At 35.1% G+C, this 26482-nt stretch overlaps 1 protein-coding gene across 31 annotated transcripts in view; it reads right to left on the minus strand.

The window, feature by feature from the left end:
• NRXN1 (neurexin 1) overlaps positions 1-26482 on the minus strand; it is a 1127382-nt gene that overhangs the window by 302689 nt on the left and 798211 nt on the right. For all 31 annotated transcript variants that reach the window (XM_019827182.3, XM_019827181.3, XM_019827189.3 and 28 more), the window contains one exon: positions 10762-10943. In XM_019827182.3, the coding sequence (XP_019682741.1) occupies positions 10762-10943 (182 nt within the window). The remainder of the gene's footprint in view (positions 1-10761; positions 10944-26482) is intronic.

Here is a 26482-nt window from a genome sequence, read left to right on the forward strand (position 1 = left end):
CTTCATACTGTGCTCCAAGGAGAGCACTCCTCTTGTGAGCTCCTGTCCCTACAATGGAAAACTACCAGCAGGAGGGAAGGGGAGGCCACAAGCCAAAAAGAAGGGCTCCATTCACTCACACATACATTTCTTCATCAATAAACAGTATTAACATGTATTAATAAGCACTGTGCTAGTATCTGAAAATACAGAGATATAAAGATATATAATATATGGTCAGGGACCTTGAAGAGTTCACGGTTTTATGAGCTGAAAGGACACATAAGGAAAGAGCTGTGACTTGGTAAGTAATACCATAGAATTAAAAACAAAGTACTAGGGTAGTAACTAACAAGAAGGACGTGATTAGTTTTGCCCTAGGGAACAAAGGAAAGCTTCGCAAATATATGAAATACACGATCCAAATAAATAAAATGTGCACCAGGTTAGGAAGGAGAGGAGGGCAGGTAGGAGTGGAGCAAACAGGAATATTTCAGGGAGAAAAGCAAACATGAACACAGGTGTCTGGGAGTCTACATTTCTGGACTACCATTTCACTATCGGTACAGATACTTTTTGAAAATTGTGTTTCGAGCCTTTAAAAAATATGCATGCCCCAAATTTATAAGGCAGACTAATTACAAAAGCTGGTTAGCTAATTACAAAATGGTTGAGGCAATCAGTCCACCAGATAACTTTCTATGTGTTTATTTAACTAGAGAAGGTGGTTTTGGAGCTGATAATCTGGAATGCTCCATAATTCATACGATGTTTGGCATACTAAGAGCTAAGGTTGTCTGATTTTATAAAGTGACGTTCAGCAGAGTGGTTGGGTGTAATCTGAGGAAGGACTGCCTCCTACTCTTACCTGCCCCCCACATGGAAGGCTCAGAGATTAAGTACATGGACTCAAGAGTCAGACTGTCTGAATTCAAATTTTGGCTTTACTCACCACCTGTGTGACTTGCACCTCCTTTCCTTTCTAACCTAATAAGGATATTTTTTTCTCATATGTTTTTTCTGAATATAGACAGGATACATATGTAAACTTAGAATAGTTCTACAATTATTAATTGCTTTTATCAAAAGCCACATTAAAGATTGCTTCAAAAAGTTTAAAAACTTTTAATTGTGCCTTTATGGAATGAAGGTTTGAAATACCAGCCTGTGTCTGTATCCTGTGGCTAATGTGTCACTAGAGCGAAATGTATTCATTAAATTTGAGGCTATTTAAGGTCAAACCCAGACCTCACTTTACGCTGCATTCCCAGTGCCTCAAAAGGTGCTTGTTGGGGAAAAATAAAATACAAAGGTTTGCTGGGGTGCCTGGGTGGCACAGTTGGTTAAAAGTGTCTGACTCTTGGTTTTAGCTCAGGTCATGATCTCGCAGTTCATGGGATTGAACCCCATATCAGGCTCCGTGCCAGCAAAGCAGAGCCTGCTTGGGATTCTCTCTCTCTCCCTTTCTCTCTACCTGTTCCCCACTCACGCTTTCTCTCTCAAAATAAATAAATAAACACTTAAAAACAGAAGCAAGGTTTGTTAAATGTATGAATTAAAGAAAGAATATGTGTGAGTTGCAGTGGAAGTAGCAGCACAAGGAGCTGGAAAGTAAGCCCAGATTGTAAGTGCTCACTGAGGCCAGCTAAGGAGCTTGTCTTTTGAGGTATTTGTACTAAAGACCAGTAGTTCCCCAACAGAGCCAGGTAAGGTGTGATTCAGCAGACAGTTCCCTCAAGATACGCATCAGTAAAGATGCAACATATACACTGGAAATATGTTAGTAGTTGGCTCAGATTTTGCATCTCTAACTCACCCCTAAGAAGTTAAACATAAACTGGTTTATCCCAAAGGAGACAATCCAGCAGCAATGACCTATTGCCCCAGAACATTTTCAGAATGCACACATGCAGATTAAACTGGCAGAACTTGTGGAACCAAAAGATTATTGCAACATTTTTTTTCTTCTTTTGTTTATTTGCTCAATTCCAGGCTGAAGCAGGACTCAGGGAGTGCAAAGGTACAGAAAACAGATCAAAGTTCCTGCCCTCTTGCTGCTTATTGCTGCTCAACATCTCACTGTCCAACATAAATGAATAAATGGCCATTGGAACTTAATCACTTTACTCTGAACCCAAAATTTTGCATGAGCCACATTTGCCAACAAAAACAGAAAAGAGTACAAAGACTACAAAAAAAATAGTAAAGTGTATTTTGCCAATTCTTCGCCAGACAATCGACTATACATTCTTTTTCTAGGAGTAGTAAAGTACCAAGTGCCTGTGTACACAATTCTGATAAGTAGAAACAATACTTCCTGGTGAAAAAAAGCAGGGAGAGTAAGGACAGATCCCGGCACTCTACCTGCCTGTGCCTATAATCCTTCCCTCTCTGCTCCGCCAGATTGTGTCTCAACTCCTCACCTGCTAATAAGACTGGTCAAGGATGAGTATAGATTCCCTGTTCACTCTATCAGTTTGAAGCTCCTCCAAAATATTATGAGAAACATTTCTGGAATTTGTTGAGAAACAGATAACGTCATAAGAGTAACTATGGGGGAAATGTCAAGTTTTAATCCATAATAATTAGATGGATATGTGGTTGCAAGATGAGAAGTTCAGTTTTTTGGTTTTATTTTTTAATTTTTAAGTTTATTTGTCTATTTTAAGAGTGGGGGGAGAGAACAGGAGAGGGATAGAGAGAGAATCCCAAGCAGACTCCATACTCAGTATGGAGCCCAATGCAGAGCTCAATCCCATGACCCTAGGATAGTGACTTGAGCTAAAATCAAGAGTCAGATGCTTAACTGACTAAACCACCCAGGTGCCCATAAGTTCAGTTTTTAAGGCGGTAAGTTTGAGGTGCCCATGAGACATCCAGGTGGAAATACTGAGTATAGTCATCAGAGGGAAAGTCAATACTAAAGATGTGTATTTGGGAGTGAGCAGTCTATACTTCCTAGCTAAAATTCTACTTTGAATTTTATATAATACTCAATATTAAGACTGACTTATTTTCACAGACCAAAAAGCTCCAAGAATCAATTAAATTTTGATCTTTCACCAAAGAGCTTTTCAGGCCTGTCAATCTTGTGTTTCTACTTTTTTTGGGCAGGAAGACTCTAATGGGAACATTCAGGAGGAAGTATTTTCCTTGATGGGAAGAGCCCACCATTAAAGTGTCACCTCAGAAGCATAATGGCAGGATGTTCTTCCAGGGCTACATTTGTTGGCAGAAAGTTAAACAGCTTATCCACCTGATCTACAGTAGGGTATAGGCCTCCTCTGTCTTGACATAAGAATTCTGAGGTCCAGCATACTACCTCCAAAAGTAAGCTCCTAAAGACAACATAAATTGGATTTCACAGCTCTGAAAATGTTTTCATCAAAATGACTTTTGCAAGCTCAGTGAACATTATCTCCAGTTCTTTCCTCTTGATTTAAAATGTAGATTATTTATGCCTACCATTAACTTGAGTGTCCCCTGGTATATTCACCTAAGTCATTTCCTTCCTTCATTGAAATGAGATGCGTCTGTCTGCAGTGGCCCAGCATCAGCTTTAATAGGACTCCATTGCCATTGTGTCACTTTCATCTTGCTTCCTGATCTGTGGCAGACATATTTAGCTATGCTGTTTGCATTTTTAAATTCTGTTTCTCTCGTGCATTTTGCTTACGGCTTTCAGTGTCTGTGTGTGTGTGTAATAAAAGGAGTCTTCCTGATCAGTGTACAAATGACTCCTAATTCAGTATGTATTCCCTAAACTAGTTCTTAACCCTCAAGCAATGTCCTCATTACTCATTTTCCATCAATCTATATTGTGTTTAGATTTCTACAAAACCAGAATCCTTAATAACCTGTTTTCATATGATTTCACTGTTGCTCATCATTTCTTCCTCATACATGTGGACTCTGTCTGGATCATAAGAATAAACGTATCAGGTATGTTCTGAGCATGGCAGATCTTAACTATGTCTTCTCCTGGGAATCTCTTAACCTGGTTCAGCTGCTTCTGGATTCCCAAGCTCGTATAAGATTCCAAATGTTTTGTTTTAAACTACTAAATTGTAGGTAAATTTGTTATATAGAAAAGGATAATTAGCACAGTCTGAACTGCATCATAGGTGATCAATAATGATGTGTTGAATGAACCAAAAGAGATGTTACTTGAAAGTAGGTTTTGAAAAAGAGCCACAGCAGAAATGGAAGTAGAGTCAGTAGTTATAAAGGATTCAACAACAGGTCCCTTGTTTTGGGAGCTTGGCATAAGAAAAGATTTGCTAAGGAAACTCATCAGGACCTAAATGAGAATGGATTTGAAACTATTTCTGTAAAATAGCTTGACATCTGGGGCGCCTGGGTGGCTCAGTCGGTTGAGTGTCCAACTTCAGCCCAGGTCATGATCTTACAGTTCGTGAGTTCAAGCCCGTGTCAGACTCTGTGCTGACAGCTTGGAGCCTGGAACCTGCTTTGGATTCTGTGTCTCCCTCTCTCTCTGCCCCTCCCCAGCTCATGCTCGCACTCTGTCTCTGTCAAAAATAAATAAAATAGCTTGACATCCACCACAAAGGAATGGATCAAGAAGAGTAGTGATCATTGGTTGGAGCAGAAACTATGTACAATATTTTCTCTACCTAGGTATTGTTTCAGCAGCTCTTCCAAGGACAGTTCTGAGCCCTAGACTTCTTTCTGCTAGCTCAGGAGGCTATAAGATCCCAGAGACAACCCTGAAAACATCCAACATTTGAATAGAGAAGTTGAAAACTGAGCAGAATCGAGACAGTGAAATGAATAAGAAGAAACTTTCTGGACAGAGTTAGATACAGAGATATGACAAGAAGTTCATTAACAAATAGATTAATACATTTCACTGGAGTAAAAAGATAAGTATAGAATTATGGGAAAATGGACCTGAAAATGGAAATTAAGTTCAGAATGTTGAGGACAACATTAAATGTCAGGCATAAAATGTGCCTTTCTTTACCTGTACATAATTGGGAGACATCGATGTGTTTAATAAAGGAACAAGTGAATCAAAGAAACATTTTAGCAAATTAACCTGATATAAGTATATGGAATGGCCTCGAAAGTATTCAGAATAGATACAGCAAGATAATTCTAATTGATAAGTACATGGACTGAGAAGGTGTATGTAGAGATAGTTGTTTTGGTTCTCTTTTCTGAAAGTACAAAGCAGTGGAATTTCAAAAAAGGAAATAATTCCAGAAATCTAGCAGTCAAATTCAGAGAGTTACTGGTGTACCACAGGTGACAACCAGTAAATCAGAAAATGAGAAACTGAATTAACTTCCAAGGGAAAATGATGAGGGAAATAGTCTGTATTAATGCACTTGACCACACCCATCCTGAAAAGAGAGACTATTTCAAGATATCTGGATAACACTTAAGCCAACAGAACTATGACCATAACTTCCCCCATTTTCCCCAAAGATAACTTGCATCTTTCATTCCTTAGAAGCCTGAACAAGAATTTTACAACACATACTAAAAAAGACATCATTTTAGTCTTTCTTTCAATATTCTAGTCAAAAAGGCAACATGTTCTCTAATTCATGCAAGAACCAGGAAAACAAAACCAAATAAAATATTTACTGTATATGATTAACAGGGTCAAATTTTAATATTACATGGCAAAGTAAAACTCTTAAAATAGGTGAATCTATTGGTTAGAAAGAAAATTTCAGATGGAACATAATTTAAATTCAAGAAAAGCCTGTAAGGGAGTAATTGTGTTTTATCTTGCACTTATGTATAATTGTTGACTTTAAAAAGATGTTTTTACATTTAGTTTTAATAGAGCAGGATTATAAAGTATATAATATACTAAATAATGTTTATTAAATAAAATTTATTAAAGCAAAATAAAATGTAGAGATGAGGAGAAAGATGAGAAAGTGTTGACTTGCCACTGATATTGATAAGTTATTTTAGGACAAGTAATATTTACTCTAAATATATTATGCTTCTAGGCTACACTAAAACCACTGATCAAAAGGTGTATTTCTAAATCAAAATCAATTAAGAGCTTAGTTTCAAAAATAAGGCTTCCAACCCAGCAAAGTACAAAGAAGAAACACTTACGGCAAATATGTACAACAATTCACTAATCAAATTTGCAATGCTCTTTCATGCTCCCAAGATGAAAGAATTTCAAAGAACACTCTTCACTCTTCCTTTCTACCACCCTCCACACATTTCCCTGGTCAGAACCAATGTACACGTTAATATTCATGGCAGTGAGTGAGCACACATTTGCACTGGCTTTCTCCTGTAAGTCAAAGAGGGGTTAAGTAATCTGTAATGAATGTTGCCAGACTGACATATATGAGATGCTTCCTCTAGAGTGAAAACACTGGTAAAATTTCTAGATATGCCTTATAAATTAATTTTTTAATGAATTTAACTTTTTTGTTAATTGTTTCTAATAATTATTTTACTCAATATTGATTAAATAATCTTTAACACTACTAACTTAAATGTGTATAACACTTTACAGCTTAGAAGTGTCTTCTTTATATTCTTTATCCTAAAAACCAATCATCTGTTTATATTCTTACAAATATTATACAGATAAGAAAGTTAAAGCTGAAAGAGGAAAAAACTGAGATGAACCAAATGGAGTCACATTGGGACAAAATATGTTTGCTGTAAATAACCTAAGCTATCTGGTGACAAGGATCCCATTTGGCTCATTCATTCATCCATTCAACAATTGTTCATTGAGATGATTACTAAGTGGTGAGATAATTTATTTTTGTATCCATGGAGCCTAACATAGACCTGGGCCATACTAGTTGCTCAGAAAATATTTCTGGATAGGCTGCTAGCATGTAGTAAAATGAATGTTGAAAAGCCCCAATTCTAGATTATGCTATGTTTCTTATTAACCATCATTATTATCAAGTTGTGTTCTCTGATATGAGACAGTTTATCTTTTTTGGAAAGTAATGGGCAGATATGAAACAATCAGAGAACAATTCATGATAAAAATGAGTTATAATAAATGAGGTAATTACTAAAGAGAGACAATCATTCATCCAACAAAAATTCCCACCACACATTTCCTCTAAACAACCAACTACCATAATCAATTCTTACTTGAAGATTCAAAAAACAAATCAATAAAAATATGCAACTTTTCGATAATATAGCTATTGCATATCAAGTGCTGCATTTTTTTTCTGTTATAACTAAGTAGTTAAATGACTTTCTGCGTTACATAAAAACTACACCGCATCTTTGACTTCATGTTGACTAATGAAAAGTTGTCTATTCTTAACCTAAGCCATCATATTTTCAATATATAATTCATTAATTCATTTATTATTTCAGAAAATATTTATCAAGTGCTAGTATTCTAGGCTATATGCTAATTAACTGCTCCTTACTTCATGAGTGTATCTTGCCCTCATCCCCTCCTAAAACCTTAAAAGTTTCAATAGCAACAGCATATGGCTTTGAGCATAACAGTGGTAGCAGAAATATTAATATTATTTAAAATATCTTAAAAACAAGGCTACCTGACTCAAAAAACATTTTATTCCAAGTTGTTATAACTTTAAGGGTACAATTAATCAAAATTTAAATATGATTATATTTTCAAGTAAAAACCCAAATAATCAACGTAATGAAATGGGATGATGTCAAATATTTACATCTTCATCGAAATTATATGCCAGTCATACTTTAAAAGTTATCTAACTGAAATGGCATTGCACATATCAGCAAGATTGGAGTCCCTTGAGAGGAGTACAATCAACTTTCCAGCTTACTGATTAACTTATTAAGTAAAGGTAGAAATACAATTTTTAAAGATTAGCACAGAGTTTATGTTTGGCTGATCTTGAAGGTTTACAGAAGTTTTTCTGGCATTTTAATGGATAATAATTAACATTTACAGATAAAACATATCATCTATGATATCAATCAGGTCAATTTTTAAGTCAGTAATGTTCATAAACAAAAATCAAACAACAATAATAAACAAACTATAATCCTACAAATCTTGTTTTCCTTTGAAACTTCTAACCCTGAAAGAAGCAGAATAAGTGATTCAGAGAAAATTGGGATAGATTTAAAGGTACCTAAATAATGTAACAAAATACGGTCTGAATATTCTCAAATCTAATATTATTTAAGAATATTTCTATCACCCACTGGTATCAACTCTAGTACTCAGACACTTAATTTTCCTTTCCTTTCCTTTCCTTTCCTATCCTTTCCTTTCCTTCCTTCCTCCTTTCTTACATCCTCCCTCCCTTCCTCCCTCCCTTCTTACCCTCCCTTTGCTTTTTAAAATATCTAACTCCTCTTTGTGTTCCTCTTCTATGTAGCCAACATTATAGGAGTTAGAGGTAACTTCAATAGTGTAAAATGCATAACAAAAACAAAAACAAAAACAAAAACAAAAAAACCCACAACACTGGCCTTGTGTTAATTTAGTTTGTATGTTGAAATATGTTAAGAAGTGATTTATTTCCATATAGGCAACTTGCTAGGTCATTAATGGCTGATCACCACTTACATGCAATGAGGAAAAAGGGAGGGAGATAAGTTTTAGTTAGCCAGGTTTGGACTAAGACAGATACTAGCAATTGATATAGGAGGAGTAGGGCTGACCAACAAGGGTGTTTAGTAAGCCCTGGAACCAATATACATTTTGCATTTCCCAGTCAAGTACTGGCTCTCAAATCAAGGGAAAGTTTGAAGATAGCAAATCCAAGAGGGAGAATGTATAGAAACAAATAATGAATCTACAGTGAATAGCCAGGCAAAACCAAGAGGGAGATACAAAAAGAAGGAGGCCTTCACAGAACAGCTGTCATAAATTCATGGCAAGTAAAGGAACTGTAGAAGGTACTAGGTTGGTACAGACACCTAGAAAGTCAATCCATTATGTATGGAGGGACTCTTAAACCCACATTTGATCAGATTTGGAAGAAAAAGAGAACACCCATTCTTATAGACTAAAACCCTCTGACCATAAAACAAACAACAGTGGTTTGAGTAAATTCAGTAACATTGCCCCTTATGATTTGAGAGTGATCATTGTAGAAACTTTTCTGAGGGTAAGTGTGTAATTGGTAATGGATCAATAAGTAATTTCTTTCAGGAGCAAAAGCTCTTGTTTTCTTATTTATTTATTTTTTTGAAGTTGCAAGGCTCTTAAATCAGAGTGGAGCAAATACATTTAGAAAGTTGAGATTACTCTAAACAGCAACAGCAACATTCCTTACTGCACTAGTTAAGTTTATCTCAACTAATCATTTATTTATGATGCCATAAAAATCCAGATGCTTTCAATTTTGATTGTTAGATATTTGCTGAAAGGCAGTTGAAATTACTTTCCCAGGGTTCCGATTTGACAACTTCATTTTGAATTGAAAATTTATGGCAGTTCAATAATGGTTGTGCTGAGGTGTGTGTGTGTGTGTGTGTGTGTGTGTGTGTGTGTGTGTGTGTGTGTTCTCTTTTCTTCTTTCTAAGATTAGCAATGAATTTAGTTCTTGTGGTCAGTGTAAACCCCTACTGAGCTTATTTGAAATCATAGAAGTCTAATGGAAAACTAAGATTAAGAAAATAAATGAATAAAACTGAAAATTAAGACCCTGCAAAAGTCTGTGATAATGTATTTTCCTCCTATATGTGTTTGGTGGTTTTCCTAATTGTTTTAGGATGAGTGCCTGAAAGCCAGGGTCCAAGAGCAAAGAATCTGTTGACCTAATCAAATTGTCCTCTGAGGCATGCGTGCTAGTAAAAGGAGAACCTATAGGGATGGACAAAAGCAAAACAAAACAAATTTATACAATCACAGGAGACAGAAAAGATAAACTATGCCTCACAGATATAAAGGGAAATGGAAAGACTTATATATGTTTGGACCTTCCAGAAGATACAGATTTTCAAGTAAGAACTATGATGATAATAACCCTTTAGAGTTTAATAGTTGACCCTTTCTTATGGTTGTTACTTTTGTATATCAGTAAAATATTGATATCTCTTAGCAATAAGAGATTACCTGTACTTTGCAAATATTTTAATAAAACAAGAAGATAAAGAATTACAACTATACACATTAGTAACTCTGAATGCAAAAATACATGGCAGAGTCTTCAAGCTATAAATCAGTTAAGGCAAAAGTTTAAAAAAATAGCTTTCTATTCATGACCTATTATTTTCCATCTATGATATACTGACTAAATTCTTACAGTAGACTTAGAGCTTGGAGAAAAAGGAATGGTCAAGGGTTCCAGGATATTAATGGTAAGAGTTTACTGTACTTTCTTGATATTTATGTATCAAAATGAATATAAGAAGGCACAGAAACAATCTAGTCACTGTAATTCACTGTAATTCTAGAGTGAGGAAAGAACTAAGGACATCCGATTCAGATCTTTTGATGTTACCAGTATTACAACCTCCTGCTTCCAGTCAGATGTAACAGTATCAACTAGGCAATAACTTAGTTTATTAAGTTGGCAAATCTGCTTAAAGTCAATAAGAACATACCAAAATAAATCTTTGTAAACAGAGAACTGAGAAGAATTCACACTTAACAACCAAAAAAATATATTTTCTATTGTAAAGAACATTTTTAGCAACAATAGCAGGAATAAGGTCTTATTACTTTTAGATTGTATTTATATTTTCTGTACCAAAGTACTGGTTGCTGGGGAAGAGAAACTTCCAAAAGAAAAAGTATAAGTTATTAAAAAAAAATTAATAGTAAAGACAAAAGTTAAATATTTTTAAAGTACTTACTATATGAAGCTCTAGGTAGTCACCCAGGCCAGAAGAACTGTCCACTCGCACCAATACAGCTTCTTTTTGAACAGTGCTAAACCCTATGGCCAGTCTGTCTGCTCGTGTACTTGGCCGGTCATTAGGAGGCCACTTATACGTGATTTGTCCACCACCTTTGCTAAAGATATATGTTGTCCCAGCTGGAAAACAAAAACCAAAACCAATTAGTCCAAATATATCAGGTGTACAATTTTCCTATGTTTGTTACATTGACATATCCGTAAACGATTAAATATATACCAAGGCAAAAATGAAAAAAAAAATGAAACTACAGCATAAAAAGTAAGCAAATCACAGATTTCAATCAAACAGGCTCAAGAGAGACAATAGAAGATTTTTACAAGAAATATCAAGGCAGCTCAGTTTTTAATACACTCATTAAACCTACCAGCAGGTGTTCCAGAACAAATGGGAGATTACTACTTTTTCCACTGAGTTGGATAAGCATGGAATCTAATGGGGTTTTATTTCTCCCTGCCAGTTTTTCAGAAATGTTTTAGTAGGAAACACTGGCTTTGGCCGCTTCCAAAAGGAGCAGAAACATGTATCAACTCGTTTTTGTTTTTGAAACAAGAGTTGCATGTGCATGTGACAGGGTCATACAGCACAGTGAAGCAAATCACAACAAATATACTATGAATCAACTCTTATGGGGAAAGGGTCTATTCACATATGACAGATAACTAATGGATAAACAGTCATAAGCCCCAGGAGTCATGTCAGGAAAATACAGATAATAGAGCTCATCAATAGAAGCAAGATCTTATTTAACAAGCAATATCTAGTAGCTGTCAAACTATCCAGCATCATAAAAAGACTCATTTTTTTTCTTCAAAAGTGAATGCTTGTCTTACAGTAGTAAGAATATTATAGCCTCATTTGGTGAGTGTTCAATTTTTACTTTATGGTGCTGATGTCATTAAATTATCCATCTTACTTTAAAAGATTTTCATTTCAAACAAGTTTACACTAAGCATCCAATGCACTGAAGTCCTATCTCATTATACCACAATGAAATCTATCTCACTGAATGCAATACAATGGAATCTTTAAGTCAGAACATTTGGAAGAGACATGCAAAGAGACATGCAAAGATATAGATATAGATACATACAGATATATAGATATGAACACATATGCACACACACACACACACACACACAAGAAAAGACTTTACTAAAAGTAAAGTTTGTCCATACTAAAAAGGCCAATAGAAATATTTGCATAGTTATCCCAGGAAGAACCACTGGGGTAAAATAAATTCAGAGGCTTACAGTAATAAAGGATACCAATACTTGTGTTCCCACTATGTGTCAAACGTGGTAAAGAAAATGGTAAGAGTGAATATTAAAATTTAAGCCAAGGGTGCCTCAGTTGGTTAAGTGTCTGACTCTTGATTTCAGCTCACGTCATGGTCTTGTGGTTTGTGGGATTAAGCCCCGTGTTGAGCTTTGTGCTGATGACACAGGATCCTTGGGTCCTCTCTCTCCCTCTCTCTCTGTCCCTCCCTTGCTCGTGCATGTGCTCTCTCTCTCAAAATAAATAAACATTTAAAAAATTTAGGCCACAAAATATCTTGTGTTTATAGAAAAAAAGCTTCTACCAAGAGTGAGGCTTGTATGGTGTTGGTACAGCAGTATGTATTCTGTGTGAAACATTTCCAAAGTCCTCTGCAATATGCCTCCTGGTTAAAAGGGCCTTGGTATGTAGGGATACCTGGGTGGCTTAGTTGGTTAATGGTCTGACTCCTGATTTCAACTCAGGTCATGACTCAGGTCAGATCATGACTCAGGTCATGATCTCACGGTTCTTGACTTTGAGCCCACGTTGGGCTCTTTACCGACAGTGTGGAACACGCTTGGAATTATCGCCCTCCCCCTGTTTCTTTGTTGCTCCCATGATTGTGCTCTCTTTCTCAAAACAAATCAATAAAAAAAAAAAAAAGGCCTCGGTATGTAGACGTGACACAAGAAACATGTCAGAATAATACTGAATGTAAAAGTGATAAAATATAATCTTGTTAGAATGCAATGGTAGAGAAGCTGTGTATTCTCTATTAATTTTTTTGGATACTAATGCATGAAAGTAGTTTATCTCTCTCATGTGGAAATAGGTAAGTTATACTTCAAAGGAACCAGGCAGTGTGCAAGTAAAGAACATTCAGAATATACAGATTTGTGTATCAGAAATGTTGGAGCCTCCAGGACCATTTATGTTCTATATCATCAGAAGCTTGTTACTCAGGATATTAATAAGCAAGAATCATTTGATAAATATTCTTCAGCTTGGTAATTTTTGTAGATGATTAACTAACTACTGAATGGTTCAACAATGCCCACATTGATAAAAATGGGACAAGAACACATAAAAGTGAAGGTTTCTTTAACAGGAGAATGTCGTGGTGACCTCTGAGTACAGGTACTCAATTTTATTTTCCTCCTTTTAATTAATTTTGCTCTCTAGTGACTATGTAGTTTCTATGAATTAAGACAAATATTCAAAACTAGAGATGCTGCATAATAATGTAAATCATATCTAAAAATTCAGGTGTCTTCCAGAATCACCAGAGGAAGGTGATGGTGGAAAGCAAAATATCTTGTATTACATAGCAATTTTTAATATTAAAAATATCACTTTCACAACAATTTTTCAGGTCTTCTGTACTTTTGTATGGAAAGTAGGGTAAGGGCGTCTGGGTGGTTCAATCAGTTGAGCATCTGACTTGATTTTGGCTCAGGTCATGATCTCATGGTTCATGGGTTCAAGCCTTGATCAGTCTCTGCACTGACAGCAAGGAGCCTGCATGGGATTCTTTCTCTCTCTCTCTCTCTCTCTTTCTCTCTCAGAAATAAATAAATAAACTTTTATAAAAAGCAGGGGGGAAGAAAGTAGGGTAAGCAGTTAGCCCCATGTTACATCTGAGGAAACTTAGTCATAAGGATTGATTTGTTATCTCAAGTTGCAACCTTCGTTAAGTGACAGAGCCGGTAGGAAACCTAGTACCCAGATTCCTACTCTTGCATTTTTTTTATGACAGAAATGTTTCTGTTATCATAACAAGACAGTCGAGAAAAAGTTAATTGGATGTGTCAGTCTGAATTTATCAAGGCCGACTGTTATCATATTCTAATGTCTCATATCCATAAAGTGACATTTGCACCTCATGATCATATACTGTCCTTTCACCTCACAAGGCTTTCAAAAAAAGAAAAATAACATGTAAATGTGAAGTGACAGAACATTTAATATATGTAGATTAACATTTAGTTTAGAGTATACTTCCCAAACTTATGGAACTATGAAAGTTTCCAGTTGCTCAGTTACAGAATGCAAGGATAATAAAGATTTGTATTTTCAGGAAGATAAATGTCAAAATGCAAATATCATTACTCAGGATTTGATTTCATCTCATATTTCAGTGAGTGTTAAGACCTAGCAACTAGCATTCTATGAACCACTCTGTCTTCCTTACAATGATTTCTGGCTCTTTCAGTTTCACCAAAACAAAGTAAAACCAATTGTACTACCTTGTGCCAAACAATGCAATTATTTCCAGCATCTTTTGTCTCCAGATGTATCTGGAAAGCAATCTCTCTTCCCTCTTCTGTATGCATGATAGTGCAATGTCTTGTATTCATCAGCATAATTCCAGAATCAAGAGAGGATAAGATGTCCACTACCCACCCACAGCTCCCTTCTACCTACCTGTATAAGCATCTTGGTTTTCGTTAAAAAAAAAAAATCACTTCCTATAAAACTCTACAAAATCTCCTATGTTCTTAAATTCCCCTTTCAGAAAGATAGAAAATTACCTTATACTCTATTCTGGTAACCTTAAAATGTGAGAATACTCCTACAATAAAATATAGTGGGTCATGCGACTAAAGTTTCAAAATCTACTTCATTTAGCATGCATCTTTTGGAACCAGAGACATAATGTCCTTACTATAGCAGATAACTAAAAAATAAAGAATGTAAGCTCTGAACAGACCTGGGTTCAAATCCCAGCTGAATCATTTACTAGCTACACTGACCTTGACTAGCTTTTTATTCTAAATCTTGGATATTCTGTCTGTAAACAATGAGGATATTAAAACTATACACCTCATAGAGCTTCTGTCAAAATTCGATGGGTATCACACAGTCACGCCATAGTCCAATTCCTGGCATATGGTAAGTGCCCAGTAAGTTCTACAGAGAACAGGTGGTGTGTGTGTGTGTGTGTTTGTGCGTGTGTGTGTGTGTATGTGTGTGTTAAAACTATAAAATAATGGAAAACATACAAAAAATAACAAACACTGCAACACTGTTGTTTTATTTTAATATAAGATGTCTTAGAAAAGTTTGATTCATTTCAAAGTTGTGTGAAAGCCAAATGCCTTTGAAGAAATGACTTTCCTCCCTCCCAGTTTTTATTAATCTTTTCAGTATTTCACTCCTTGGATTAGCACTTTTTTCACATAAACCCATTATATTATTATTTACATTCACTAGTAGTTGACAATGAGAAGGATATTAAATTGCATCACATGGGAGCTTTCATGAGAAAAAGAATATTAGTTCATCATCATAAAACATCTAGCATGGTAAGATTTATAGCAAGATGCAAAAAAAATTCACTTTGTTAAATAAAGGAGTAAGTCTACATAAAATGACTGCAATCTAGCTTTATTATTTTAATTTTATTTTTATAGAAACATGGTTTATTATATTATATAAGTGAATTCAATGTGCAGGAACTGTACATCTTAATCACAGTTCCAGGTCTTAAGAACACAGTAATGTGTTCACCTCTATTATTTATGCATGTTTCTGTATGACAATCACTGACACATCAGTGCCATGACTACTAATGGATTTATTGTAAATTAACCTCGACATCCATCACATTACTGAATGTATGGATGACTCAAACTTAAAGTGGTTTTCAGCAACCTCCACATTTAAGTTGCGCAGCAAATCTGTATTACTCCAAATTCATTAACAGAGCTGGCTCAATCAGATGCAAATTTATTTGTGTCAACATACTTTACATGGCAACAAATGTTTGTACAAATTATACATGGGCTCTTATTTCTAATGTCAAAACTGCCCTGTGATGTTATGATAAGAAATATTTTTAGATTTTATTTAACATCTATTTACCCAAAAGGCTCTCCCTCCTCCTTGTTTTATTGCCAACCACTCATTCTCTAAATTTGCCCACTTCAGCTTCGTTTCCATAAAAGTTAGTATGTCCCCAAATGGATTGAACCTTTCTGAAAAAGAAAACCAACTGCCATGTATAGGTCTGTTTGATTACTGGTTGTTCTGGATCCTTGCTATATGAACAATAACTTCCAAGTAGATTAGCTTCTAACATAAGTATATGAATAAAAGGTTCCTTTCTGAACGCCTGTAATTCTTCAATTGTCACTGTGTAGCCAACATGCAACATTCAGGCCATTATAATTCTATTAGATATAACAGAGATATAGCACTTTTTTCCCCCTTTAAAGTTTTCCAGGTAGTCAGATGGAATTAAAATAAAACAAATAAAAGTAAGAGGAGCTTTTATTCCTCCAGTAAACTTATTGGAATAAAGAGGCTAACTTAAATTTAAAATTTCTGAACAATTTCTACCTATGTAAAGGCATTCTTTTGAGTAAAGTTCATAGAAAGCAAAAAACAATGAAAAAATTGTATAAAAAGTTTTTGTATAAAAATTATTTGTGACCATGATAAAATTTATAAACTGGTGAAACTTAAAGAAAATAATAAATGTTAACAATCTGACAGGTACATAAAGTAACAATTCGTTGCAGTTCATTTTCTTCCTAAGTTCCTGTAAATTCTTTGTAAGATCACAAGGAATTACATCATGAAATTGAGCACTATTGTTTCCTAATTTCTGAAATTTCATATAGGAGGATTAACAACTCAAGACAGGTGGCCATTATATTAGGAAAGATGAATGGAATCAGAACAATAACAGTTCCTACCTATAAGATGTAATCAACTCTACATCAAAAAGTAGTAACAACAATTACCAACTTTGAGAAGAGACAGCAGCCCTCAATGCTGCTATTCACCTAAAGGGGAACAAACACTAGGAAAAGACAATGAAAATAAAGACTATATATCTTAATTTGAGCCTTCTTATGGAAGACACAGACTTGGTAGAATTGACAACTGGCTAAAAAAGAAAGAAAATGACATAGGATTTTTACTTATATGTCTTTGAGAAAAAGAGCAGAATAAGTTCTTAATAAAGGAAACAGGGCAAGAAACATGGCCTGTCACTAAAATGGTTTTGATACTGACCCTATAGTCTGAATCAGACCAAAGCAACGAAAGTCAAGAGGAGTTTAGGTAATTCCCAAACAATGCAAGTCTTTTCAAAGTAGCTAATAACTACATTCAGGATAGAACAAACAACAGGAAGTTTCTCATATATGGCAAGTCATGTGTTCCAGCAGAATCCTAGACCCTGAGGAATTAAAGAAATTTATTCAATTTTAAAAGAAAACAATTTGTTGACTCTTTCTTAAATTTAATGCAAACTGAGAAAAAGGGGGAAAGTCAACATTGTGAGCACCTTGTTTTTGCGCAATGAGATTTCCGAAAGTGACAGTGGACGGGGTCACTGCCCACATGCTAGCTATTAAATACCCATCATGAACTCTGTGCAGGTTCTTTCACAACGTTCTTGAACCCCATACAAGTCAGATATGCTGTTAAACTCTCAGGGTCTCCAAGGAATCACTAGGCATTGACAATTAATATCTCCCAAACTTTTCCTGGGATCAAAGGAGACTGAACCAGTCAGATTCCACAGTAAACTTAGGGGATGTGCAAGCAGAGGACTTCTCCTCACTAAACTGGCCTCTATGACATTTGGTTCTGGCCCAGCCAAGATACCACTTTAAAATAAAAAGTGGTGTTGCTTATTCAATAAGAAACTTTAATCAAAATAAAACCATCAAGAAAATGGAATAGCAAAAAGCTATCATGATTCCTATAAGGTCGGAATTATTATTCTCAAAGATAATTTCAACAGTAATTATGCACTTCACTAAGTAAGGAGTTTTCCCTTCACCTACTGGCCCAAAACTTTTCTCTTAATAAAAATCTTTTTCTAACAGGGGTGCCCATGTGGCTCAGTCCGGTAAGCTTCCACCTCTTGATTTCGGCTCAGGTCACAATCTTACAGTTTGTGGGACTGAGCCCCACATCAGGCTCTGTGCTGCTTGGGATTCTCTCTCTAACCCTGCCCCACTCATGTGTGTGTACATGTGCAGTCTCTTGCAAAATTAATAAATTAACATTTGAAAATCTTTTTGTAATAAATATTCCATATTTTTCTATGGTCTATATTTTCTTTAATAAAAAAATCTATATTCTGTAATCTTGGGAGAACAATATATTTAAAAGTGAATCATGTATATTTCCCATTTTAATATGTGACATTTCCATATTTTGACATTTATGTAAAGAGTATACTGCATGAAAAAAAATATTCATTCTTTTGAAAACAAGTGTGTTCCTCTTTAATAACTTAGGTAATTCTTTATAATATAAGTGGATTCATGGTTGACCTACCTTGTCCATATCTTAGCCATTTATTCAGGAATACCACAAATAATGCACAGACTATGCATTGTACAATTAAAAAAAAGGCAGCATTCATATAAGGGATATGAATGGTGTTCACCAGTCTGGAATTAATCACAGATGCCAACCGCAGTCATTTGGATAAGTCATTCTCTTTTTCTGTCTTATAAGGAAATTAATTGACGTAGGAAACATTCTTAAGCTGACCTATCTGTTGGTCATCTGATAATTGCCAATTATGTGAATGGAGTTAAGAATACAAAACTTAAAACACACAGCCCTTGTTTCCCAAAGAGGTAGGACCTATGCATTAACAATAAACATTAGGGCAGGTTGGGGCACCTGGGTGGCTCAGTCAGTTAAGCATCTGACTTCAGCTCAGGTCATGATCTCATGGTTTGTGAATCCAAGCCCCACATCAGGCTCTGTGCCAACAGTGTGGAGCCTGCTTCGGATCCTCTGTCTGCCCCTCTCACCCTCTCTCAAAAATAAATACACATTTAAAAATAAATATCAAGGCAGGAAATTTATGCCTTGTCATAAACTATGAAACGTCAGATAAATGATATTTAGTCATGTCACCATCTATTCTGGATTTTTAAAAAATCTTGCAAAAGGTGACAACAGTAAAGGTACTGATTAATGGCAATCTTAAAAATGAACAGAAAAATGAAAAGCAAGAATAATTATATTTATGTTTTATCAGATCAAAGTCACATAAGTAGTGAAATTTGGAGATAATTCTCAAGCCAGCGAACACTATTTTTGAAAATCTATTCAATAAGTAACACTTCACTTAGTGGCTCCTTTGCAATGTACTTTCTTTAAAAAAAAAAAAAAACACTTTATTATTTCCTTCTCTAAACATGTTATTTAGAAAATATACCCTCCAGGAAGAGTTGGGTTCAAAAGATTGAGCTTCCCAAGCTTGTTCCATGATCAAGTTCTAAGTCCTAGAAACTTTTAAAAGGCTATCAGGGTCTAAGTTCTCTTGCTGAAAAGAAAAACAGATAAGTGGTATTCCTTCCACCAATCAGATTAGGAAAAGATTCATAAAGATAGCAAAGTGATCTAAAGTTAAAAATCAAACCGAGCAAAGCAATCTCACAACCAATAACCCTAAGAACATCAAATGCTTATGTCTTCCCTTCTGAAACTAGACTCCCTCCAGCAGTAAGTGAACTTTATTAAAAAGTCTCTTGCAAGTAATTCAGTAATCAATTTGCATTAGAGCTATAGGCAGCAGGGATGGGGAGAAAAGAAATCTCACCTTCCGGTACTTCAAGAAAAATCTTATTTTACAGAACATATGATAAGTTGTGTAAGTCCCTAATAAATTCTTAAAATTATTAGCTAGTCAGTAAAAATTGCAATTGACTACTGATGCCCTTAAATTTAGTTTTTTTTTTCAAAAGTTAATTGCAAAAATGGCTTTCATCAGGGTTTCAGAGTCAAGAATTTATTAGAATTAAGGTGTCAAAAATTAATAAGTTAAAAAAAAGTGACAGAAGCATAGATTTAATGCTGAAATTCTCTTAGAGATAACTAAGCAAACCTTTTCTTTTCAAATGACAAAATGGAGGCCCAGAGAAATCAAGTGGTTTTTCAACATCACACAGGCAGTTAGGGTCTGTATCCAACTCTATTCTCAGTTTTTCCACAAGACAATGAAAAGCCAAGATCCAACGACTGCTTCTTGTTTAGAAAAATAACTAAAATTCACAAATCAAGGTCACTTCAATCATCTCTAGAGTCTTTTTAATGATGCTTTCCCTGACTGGTTTGGAGAGACACGAAAGTTTCTGTAATGACACTTAGCAGAAATGATTCACTCACTTTCTGACATTTTCAGAGCTTAGCCTGAATCTTTAAAAGGTGTGAGAACTTTGCACAGCTTTATTGTAACCATCCTGCCTCAGAAGCTATCCCTGCCTTCGGCTCTTTCTAAGGATTCCAAATTACTGAACAGAGATGCAGAAAACAAATTTTTATCACTAATGCCATGATCACTTCTATTCTACACCAGAAAGGCCTTATAACTTTTGACAGTGACACTGTCTCCTGCCCTTAACAGTGGAATTGAATACTGAACACAAAAGTGCATGTAGTTATTTTGAACATTGCATTACATATTTAATATAGAAGCCAGCATACAAACAATAAAATTCATAATAATTTTAAGATAAAACCAGAAATATGCTTTTATTTGTTTCTCATCTTAGCTCCTCTCATTGACCATCTTCCTGCCTGTATGCTATATTTGTCATTCTCCATCTGACAAGGTCCCAGTTAGAACTATTTGCTACTTATTTTGTATGAGAACTAGATAGAATGCTAGTTTCTGGGTCAGAAGTCACTTCAAACTAAGCTCTAACTTTATCGTGCGCAAGTGGAATACACATTCTCTTCTCCAAGTGACTTTTACTTTGGCGGATATATGCTTCTCTGCTGCACTTGGTTTTCTTTTCAGTCTAGCTTCCCACTTTCATTCCAATCAAAGTAGATTTGTTCCCTTTATCATCTACAAAACCTATTTTTAATTTACAAACTATTATATAATATCAGAGCTGACTTTTACTGTAATTTCCATCTTAAAGGTATGCCTACTGAAAAAAGGGTCTTGCTTTACTTCTTGGTATTCTCATCAGGTTTGTGTGCTTTTATTTATCAATCATGGATAGGGGCCTAATATATTCCTGGAACTGAGTTAGGACTACTGACATAATAAATAGCATAAAGGTCCTGATTGATGAGTATAAAAAATTCCATGCCTATATCCATTAGTAAGATGGGATATCTATAGCTGTATAAGAAATCTAAATAATTTTACTAAATACAAAAAATTCAGATGAGGGCATAGATTGCCTAGATTACCGTGATAATGAACACCATTCTCTATTTCATTACATCTGTGCGAGAAACAACTGTAATGAAGAGTCATGAAACACTTAACCAGGTAACGGTGATTATGAGAGAGTTCTAGATCCCACAGTTTGCTTGAAGAACCTAGCTCAAAGTTCTCCATACTTTACAGGAAGGAGCTAGATGTAGTCTGCCAGGCTTTAGGCCTTAAAATTTTATTAATCATTAGAAAAACCCAGAAGATGGCACCACAACCAACTAATCAAAATTAACATCACCAGTAACAGGACATACCAAATTCAGGGGAAATATGATGGGCTGAAAAGGGCACAACGTCATTTCTGTACCATTTTTGCATAGCCTCTATCTAATCATAAAAGATCCAAGAAACTGGAATTGAAAGATAGTCTACAGAATAACTGGTAGCATTCTTCAAAAGAGTCAAGGTCAGGAAAAACAAAATACTAAGGAGCTCTTCCAAATTGGAAGGGACTAAGGTGACATGACAACTAGATATAATGTGAGACCTTGGTTTAGAACTTGGATTGCAGAAGAGGACGTTAGTGGGACAACTGGTAATGTTTGAAGGTGTGTAAGTTAGTACATTGTACCAATGTTAATTTCCTGGTTTCACTCGTTATGTTATGTAAGATGTTAACTTGGGGAGAGCTAGCTCAAAGGATAAGGAGAATGTTTTTTGTGTAACATTTTTCTAAGTCTAAAAGTATTTCAAAATAACTTTTAAACAAATAAATGTATTAATTATGAAAAGCAATTAAGAATCTTGAATAAGATTGTAGGCCATGGGAATTTATGCAACAGAAGTAGCTCAAAAAATCCCTAGCTCTTGACATTATAAAGCTAAATATAAGAAATCTCATTTAAAATTGAGTCTGGAGGGCAGAAGGAGGAGCTCTCATGCCCTAGCACTCTTTGTCAAGTGTAGACCCCAATAGGAAGAAGTTGAGAGAAACACTTTCTCCAGGCCCGGCAACAGCCCAGCTAATGAGAAACTCAGCCAGTGAAAAGCTACTACACCTCGGAACTCCCAGTTTGCTCCATTGTCTTATAAAAGCACTCCCTACTCCTCTCTTACCTCTATAAAAGAGCATTCCTTTCCTCTCCTTTGTTCACCAGACTTGCCTATGGTCTTGCCATAGTTTGCATGTCCTGATTTGCAATTCTCTGCTCTTCCTAAATAAACACATCTGCTAGTAAAATAACTGGCTGTTTTATTTTTAAGGTTAACAAAATGAAGTTTTGTTTGTTTGTTTGATTTTACTCTTTAATTCTCATGCCCTATTTCACCCTTTCCCCAAAACCCTCTACCCAAACACACACACACTTTCCCTTTGGTAACCAACAGTTTGTTCTCTGTAATTAACACAAAATGCAGTCTTCAGCTTGTTTGGCTATGAGAAATGGAGAGTATTTAGAGGTAAGTGGAAGACTTAATTTTTGTTCTACATACAAGAAATTTGTTTAGGGGCACCTAGGTGGCTCAGTCGGTTAAGTGTCTGACTTCAGCTCAGGTCATGATCCTACTGTTCTTGAGTTCAAGCCCCGCATTAGGCTTTGTGCTAAGAGCTCAGAGCCTAGAACCTATTTCTGTTTCTATGTCTCCCTCTCATTCTCTACCCCTCCCCCACTTATGTGCGCGCACTCTCTCTCTCTCTCTCTCTCTCAATAATAAATAAATGTTGAAACAAAAAAAGAAATTTGCTTAATTTGCTAAATAAGAAAAATCTCAGTATAAACACTCTTATTAAGGTTTTCAAGTAATAAGATACTGGGAAAATTAAGATTAAAATAAAAATTGCCTAAATAGATAAGCCCAGTCTAAGATCAGTTCACTCAGAAAACCAAGTACTATTTATCAATTTATTCGTTCATGTATTCAATCACTTGTTAGCATGGGTCATTGTAGAAATCACTGAAACTCTTATGAAACAGTTTCCAGTCCTAAAATCATGTAGGTAAACAATCTTGAGATAAAATCTATTTGTCTAACCTTATGATAAGAGATTACTAACATTAGTGTGAGTTAATTCCTTCTATAAGTTTGGAATCTAAGAGAGACACTAGTACAAAAGAGAAGCAAAAGAGAGTGGTACGAATGGTAATAAATGTTTTTTTAAATATATTACTTATGTTTGCATGTGTGGAAATTAGTACCATTGACCCTTTAACAACATGGAGGTTAGGGATACTGACCCCACACACAGTGGAAAATCCAAGTATGACTTTGACCTGCCCAAAACTTAACTACTAATAGCCTACTGTTGACTGAAGCCTACTGATAACATTAAACGGTCACTTAGCATATATTTTATATGTTATATGTACTATATACTGTATTCTTGGAATAAAGTAAGCTAAAGAAAAGAAAATTTTAGTAAGGATATCATAAGAAAGAGGGCACCTTGGTGGATTAGTCAGTTAAGTGTCTGACTCTTGATTTTAGTTCAGGTCAAGATCTCATGCTTTTTGGGATCAAGCCCATAGCACACAGCCTACCTGGGATTCACTTTCTCTCCCTCTCCTTCTGCCCCTCCCCAGCTCATGCTCTCTCTCTCTCCCTCAAAGTAAACTTAAAGGAATATCATGAGAAAGAGAAAATACATTTGCAGTGCTGTACTATATTGAAAAAAAATCTGCATGTAAGTGGACCCATGCAGTTCAAACTCATGTTGTTTAAGGGTCAACTCTATATACTACAGTTGTGATGAAAGAGATGAATACAAAGACAGAGAATAGTGGTCATTACAGAGGAAAGTTTCAAATCTCTTCTAATATAACAAGAAAAAAAAATCCTGAGTGACATTATTTTCCAAGTTGCTTGAAAGACTGAAAGCCAGATGGTTTAGGGAGATGTTAGGGAAAGACTCTAACTCAAAATAAGGAGTTGGGATTTGACAAAAGCAAACAAAGCACAATTGTGAGAGGCAGAAGAATACTGCTGGAGGAAGAGAATACAATAATTCAAGAATAAAAACATTCATACACTCAGTAAAAATTATTTAAGCCTATACTACGTATAAAGCACCATGCTACACCCTGGGAACAATACAGAGGTTTATGTCACAGCTCTACAATCCAGCTTTTCCACAACTCACTATTCATTCAACCAGAAGTCAATTTTTTACTTTCTTTTTTATATCCCATTCATAAGCCATTGTTCATATTATATGACCTTTAATCTTCAACATTGTAATAAATACGCATCCTTACTGATATGATACCATACTGCCTCTTCTTAATTTGAATCTATCTTAGAAACTAAAAAATTGTTTTTTGAAGAAGCCTGTGTAATCACTCTTCTGTTCAAAGACCTTCAATGATTGATCCATCATCTGCCAAATTAAGCAAAAATATCCTTATTATAACTTTAAACATCTTCCATACAAACCAACCCTCTACTTCAGCCAAACTGGAGAATTCACTTGGTCTCCCCAAATACCCCCAATTCTCTTTGGAGTAGACAGAATTTCATATGGTTCTGGAATAATAAGAGAAAATATATTTTTTTGTGGGTAGGATTTTCATAAGAAAAGTCACAGAGTCACAAAATGGGTTCCAGAAATAAGCAGCAATAGTTCCACTTGTATTAATGGGAAGTTACTTTCTTTTCTCTTAAAGAAGCTGATGCATTTTTAAGCACTACTATTTCCTATCTCCTTGTGTCCTGAATTAAGTCTCTACATAAATACAAAGTACAAATCTTATAGTAGAAATTAGGACTGTTCAAGGTCAGTATTAAAAAGAGATTAGATCAGTTCCAGTATTTCAGCATATTTGTAATTCTAGGAAATGAAAATTTCCTTTAACAAAGAGTCACATAACTTCACAGAAGTAGAAAAAAAAAAAAAAAAAACCATGATACTACTGTCTTAAGAGAGAGACATTATTTAATAAGAAGTGTCTTGGTGATATTTGCTATTTGTCACAAATCTTTTCATTCCATCTTTATCAGAAATAAAACCACTTCTCATTTGTCTTTAAGTCTCGGTTTATACTTACTAGAAAAAATAACAGTAACAGCATCCAAAATTAAAGTATACGTAATTTTGGTTTATTTGTTTATTCATTCGTTATCCTAGACTCTGAAACAACATATGAAGACAATAAGAATAAAATTCAGCCGACTGCCAGAGGTATCAATCCACCTATTTTCATAATAAAAATTACAAGAAGCAAAAAAATTGGGACTTAGTCCACTGTCTTTGACAAACAATTGTGGCTATTTATCAATTACAATACAAAGATGGAAGTTTTTTAACCCTCGAATATATTTAGCCAATGAAATTCAACAAAAGAAATGAATTTTGAAAGCCATGAAGGGGGTGGGGGGGTGAAGGTTCTCTACAGAGATCCTTCTATTTCACCACCCATGTGAAGATATATAACTATGTGTGAGAGTGGTTTTTGAAGTTGAAATGATTGAAACATTAGAGGGTGGATTAAAGTGCCAAATCAGCCCTGGGGCAGGGAAGTGTCAAACCTTTTTTCTTTTGTGTTTGGTTCATAAAACTCTATCTTCCTAGACTAAAATTACAAGGTGGTTCCAATCTGCACCTCAGATCCTCAAATGCTCAGGTCCCCAGTCTCAAAAGACCCTCAGGTTTAAAACGTAAGTCTTTGAGCTCTATCATCTTCAAATAGCACCTCTGAAAATGGTTGAGAAAGACATATAGGACAAAGAGGGAAGAGCACTATTAAGGGGTGAAGTGCACTTCAAACTTAGAAACAGCCAGATCTAGGATCAAGCTTAAAAGTTTAATTCATTGTAAATTGGTTATTGTATTCAAATGAAGTTTGCATGCCATCTGTCTTTGAAGTCATTTAAATTAAGTTTTATGACTCTTGAGGGAAAAAGAGGCCATTTCTAACTCAGTATAGTCTGCTTACTACTATCAATCACTAATTAGAATTAATTATTAAGAAAGTGATTCCTTTTTTCTTGAATATTCTAAATCATTTATCAAAGGATGACATGACTTTTTGTTCCTTCTTTGGTATATTGAAGTGATAGTCCTATGACATTTGGGTAGATACTACTGAATCGATGATTTTAGTCAGATGTGTGACAATAATGCCATCTAAAAGCTACATTTAACCAAGAGAGCAGTATTTTTGGAACAGCAGGCAGTATAAAAGTGCTCTGTGAATATTAACATATTCTAGCAAATTAGTGTGCACTCATTATCATAAGCAATTACTTACT

Source organism: Felis catus, chromosome A3 (assembly GCF_018350175.1).
Source record: "Felis catus isolate Fca126 chromosome A3, F.catus_Fca126_mat1.0, whole genome shotgun sequence".
Taxonomy (NCBI): domain Eukaryota; kingdom Metazoa; phylum Chordata; class Mammalia; order Carnivora; family Felidae; genus Felis; species Felis catus.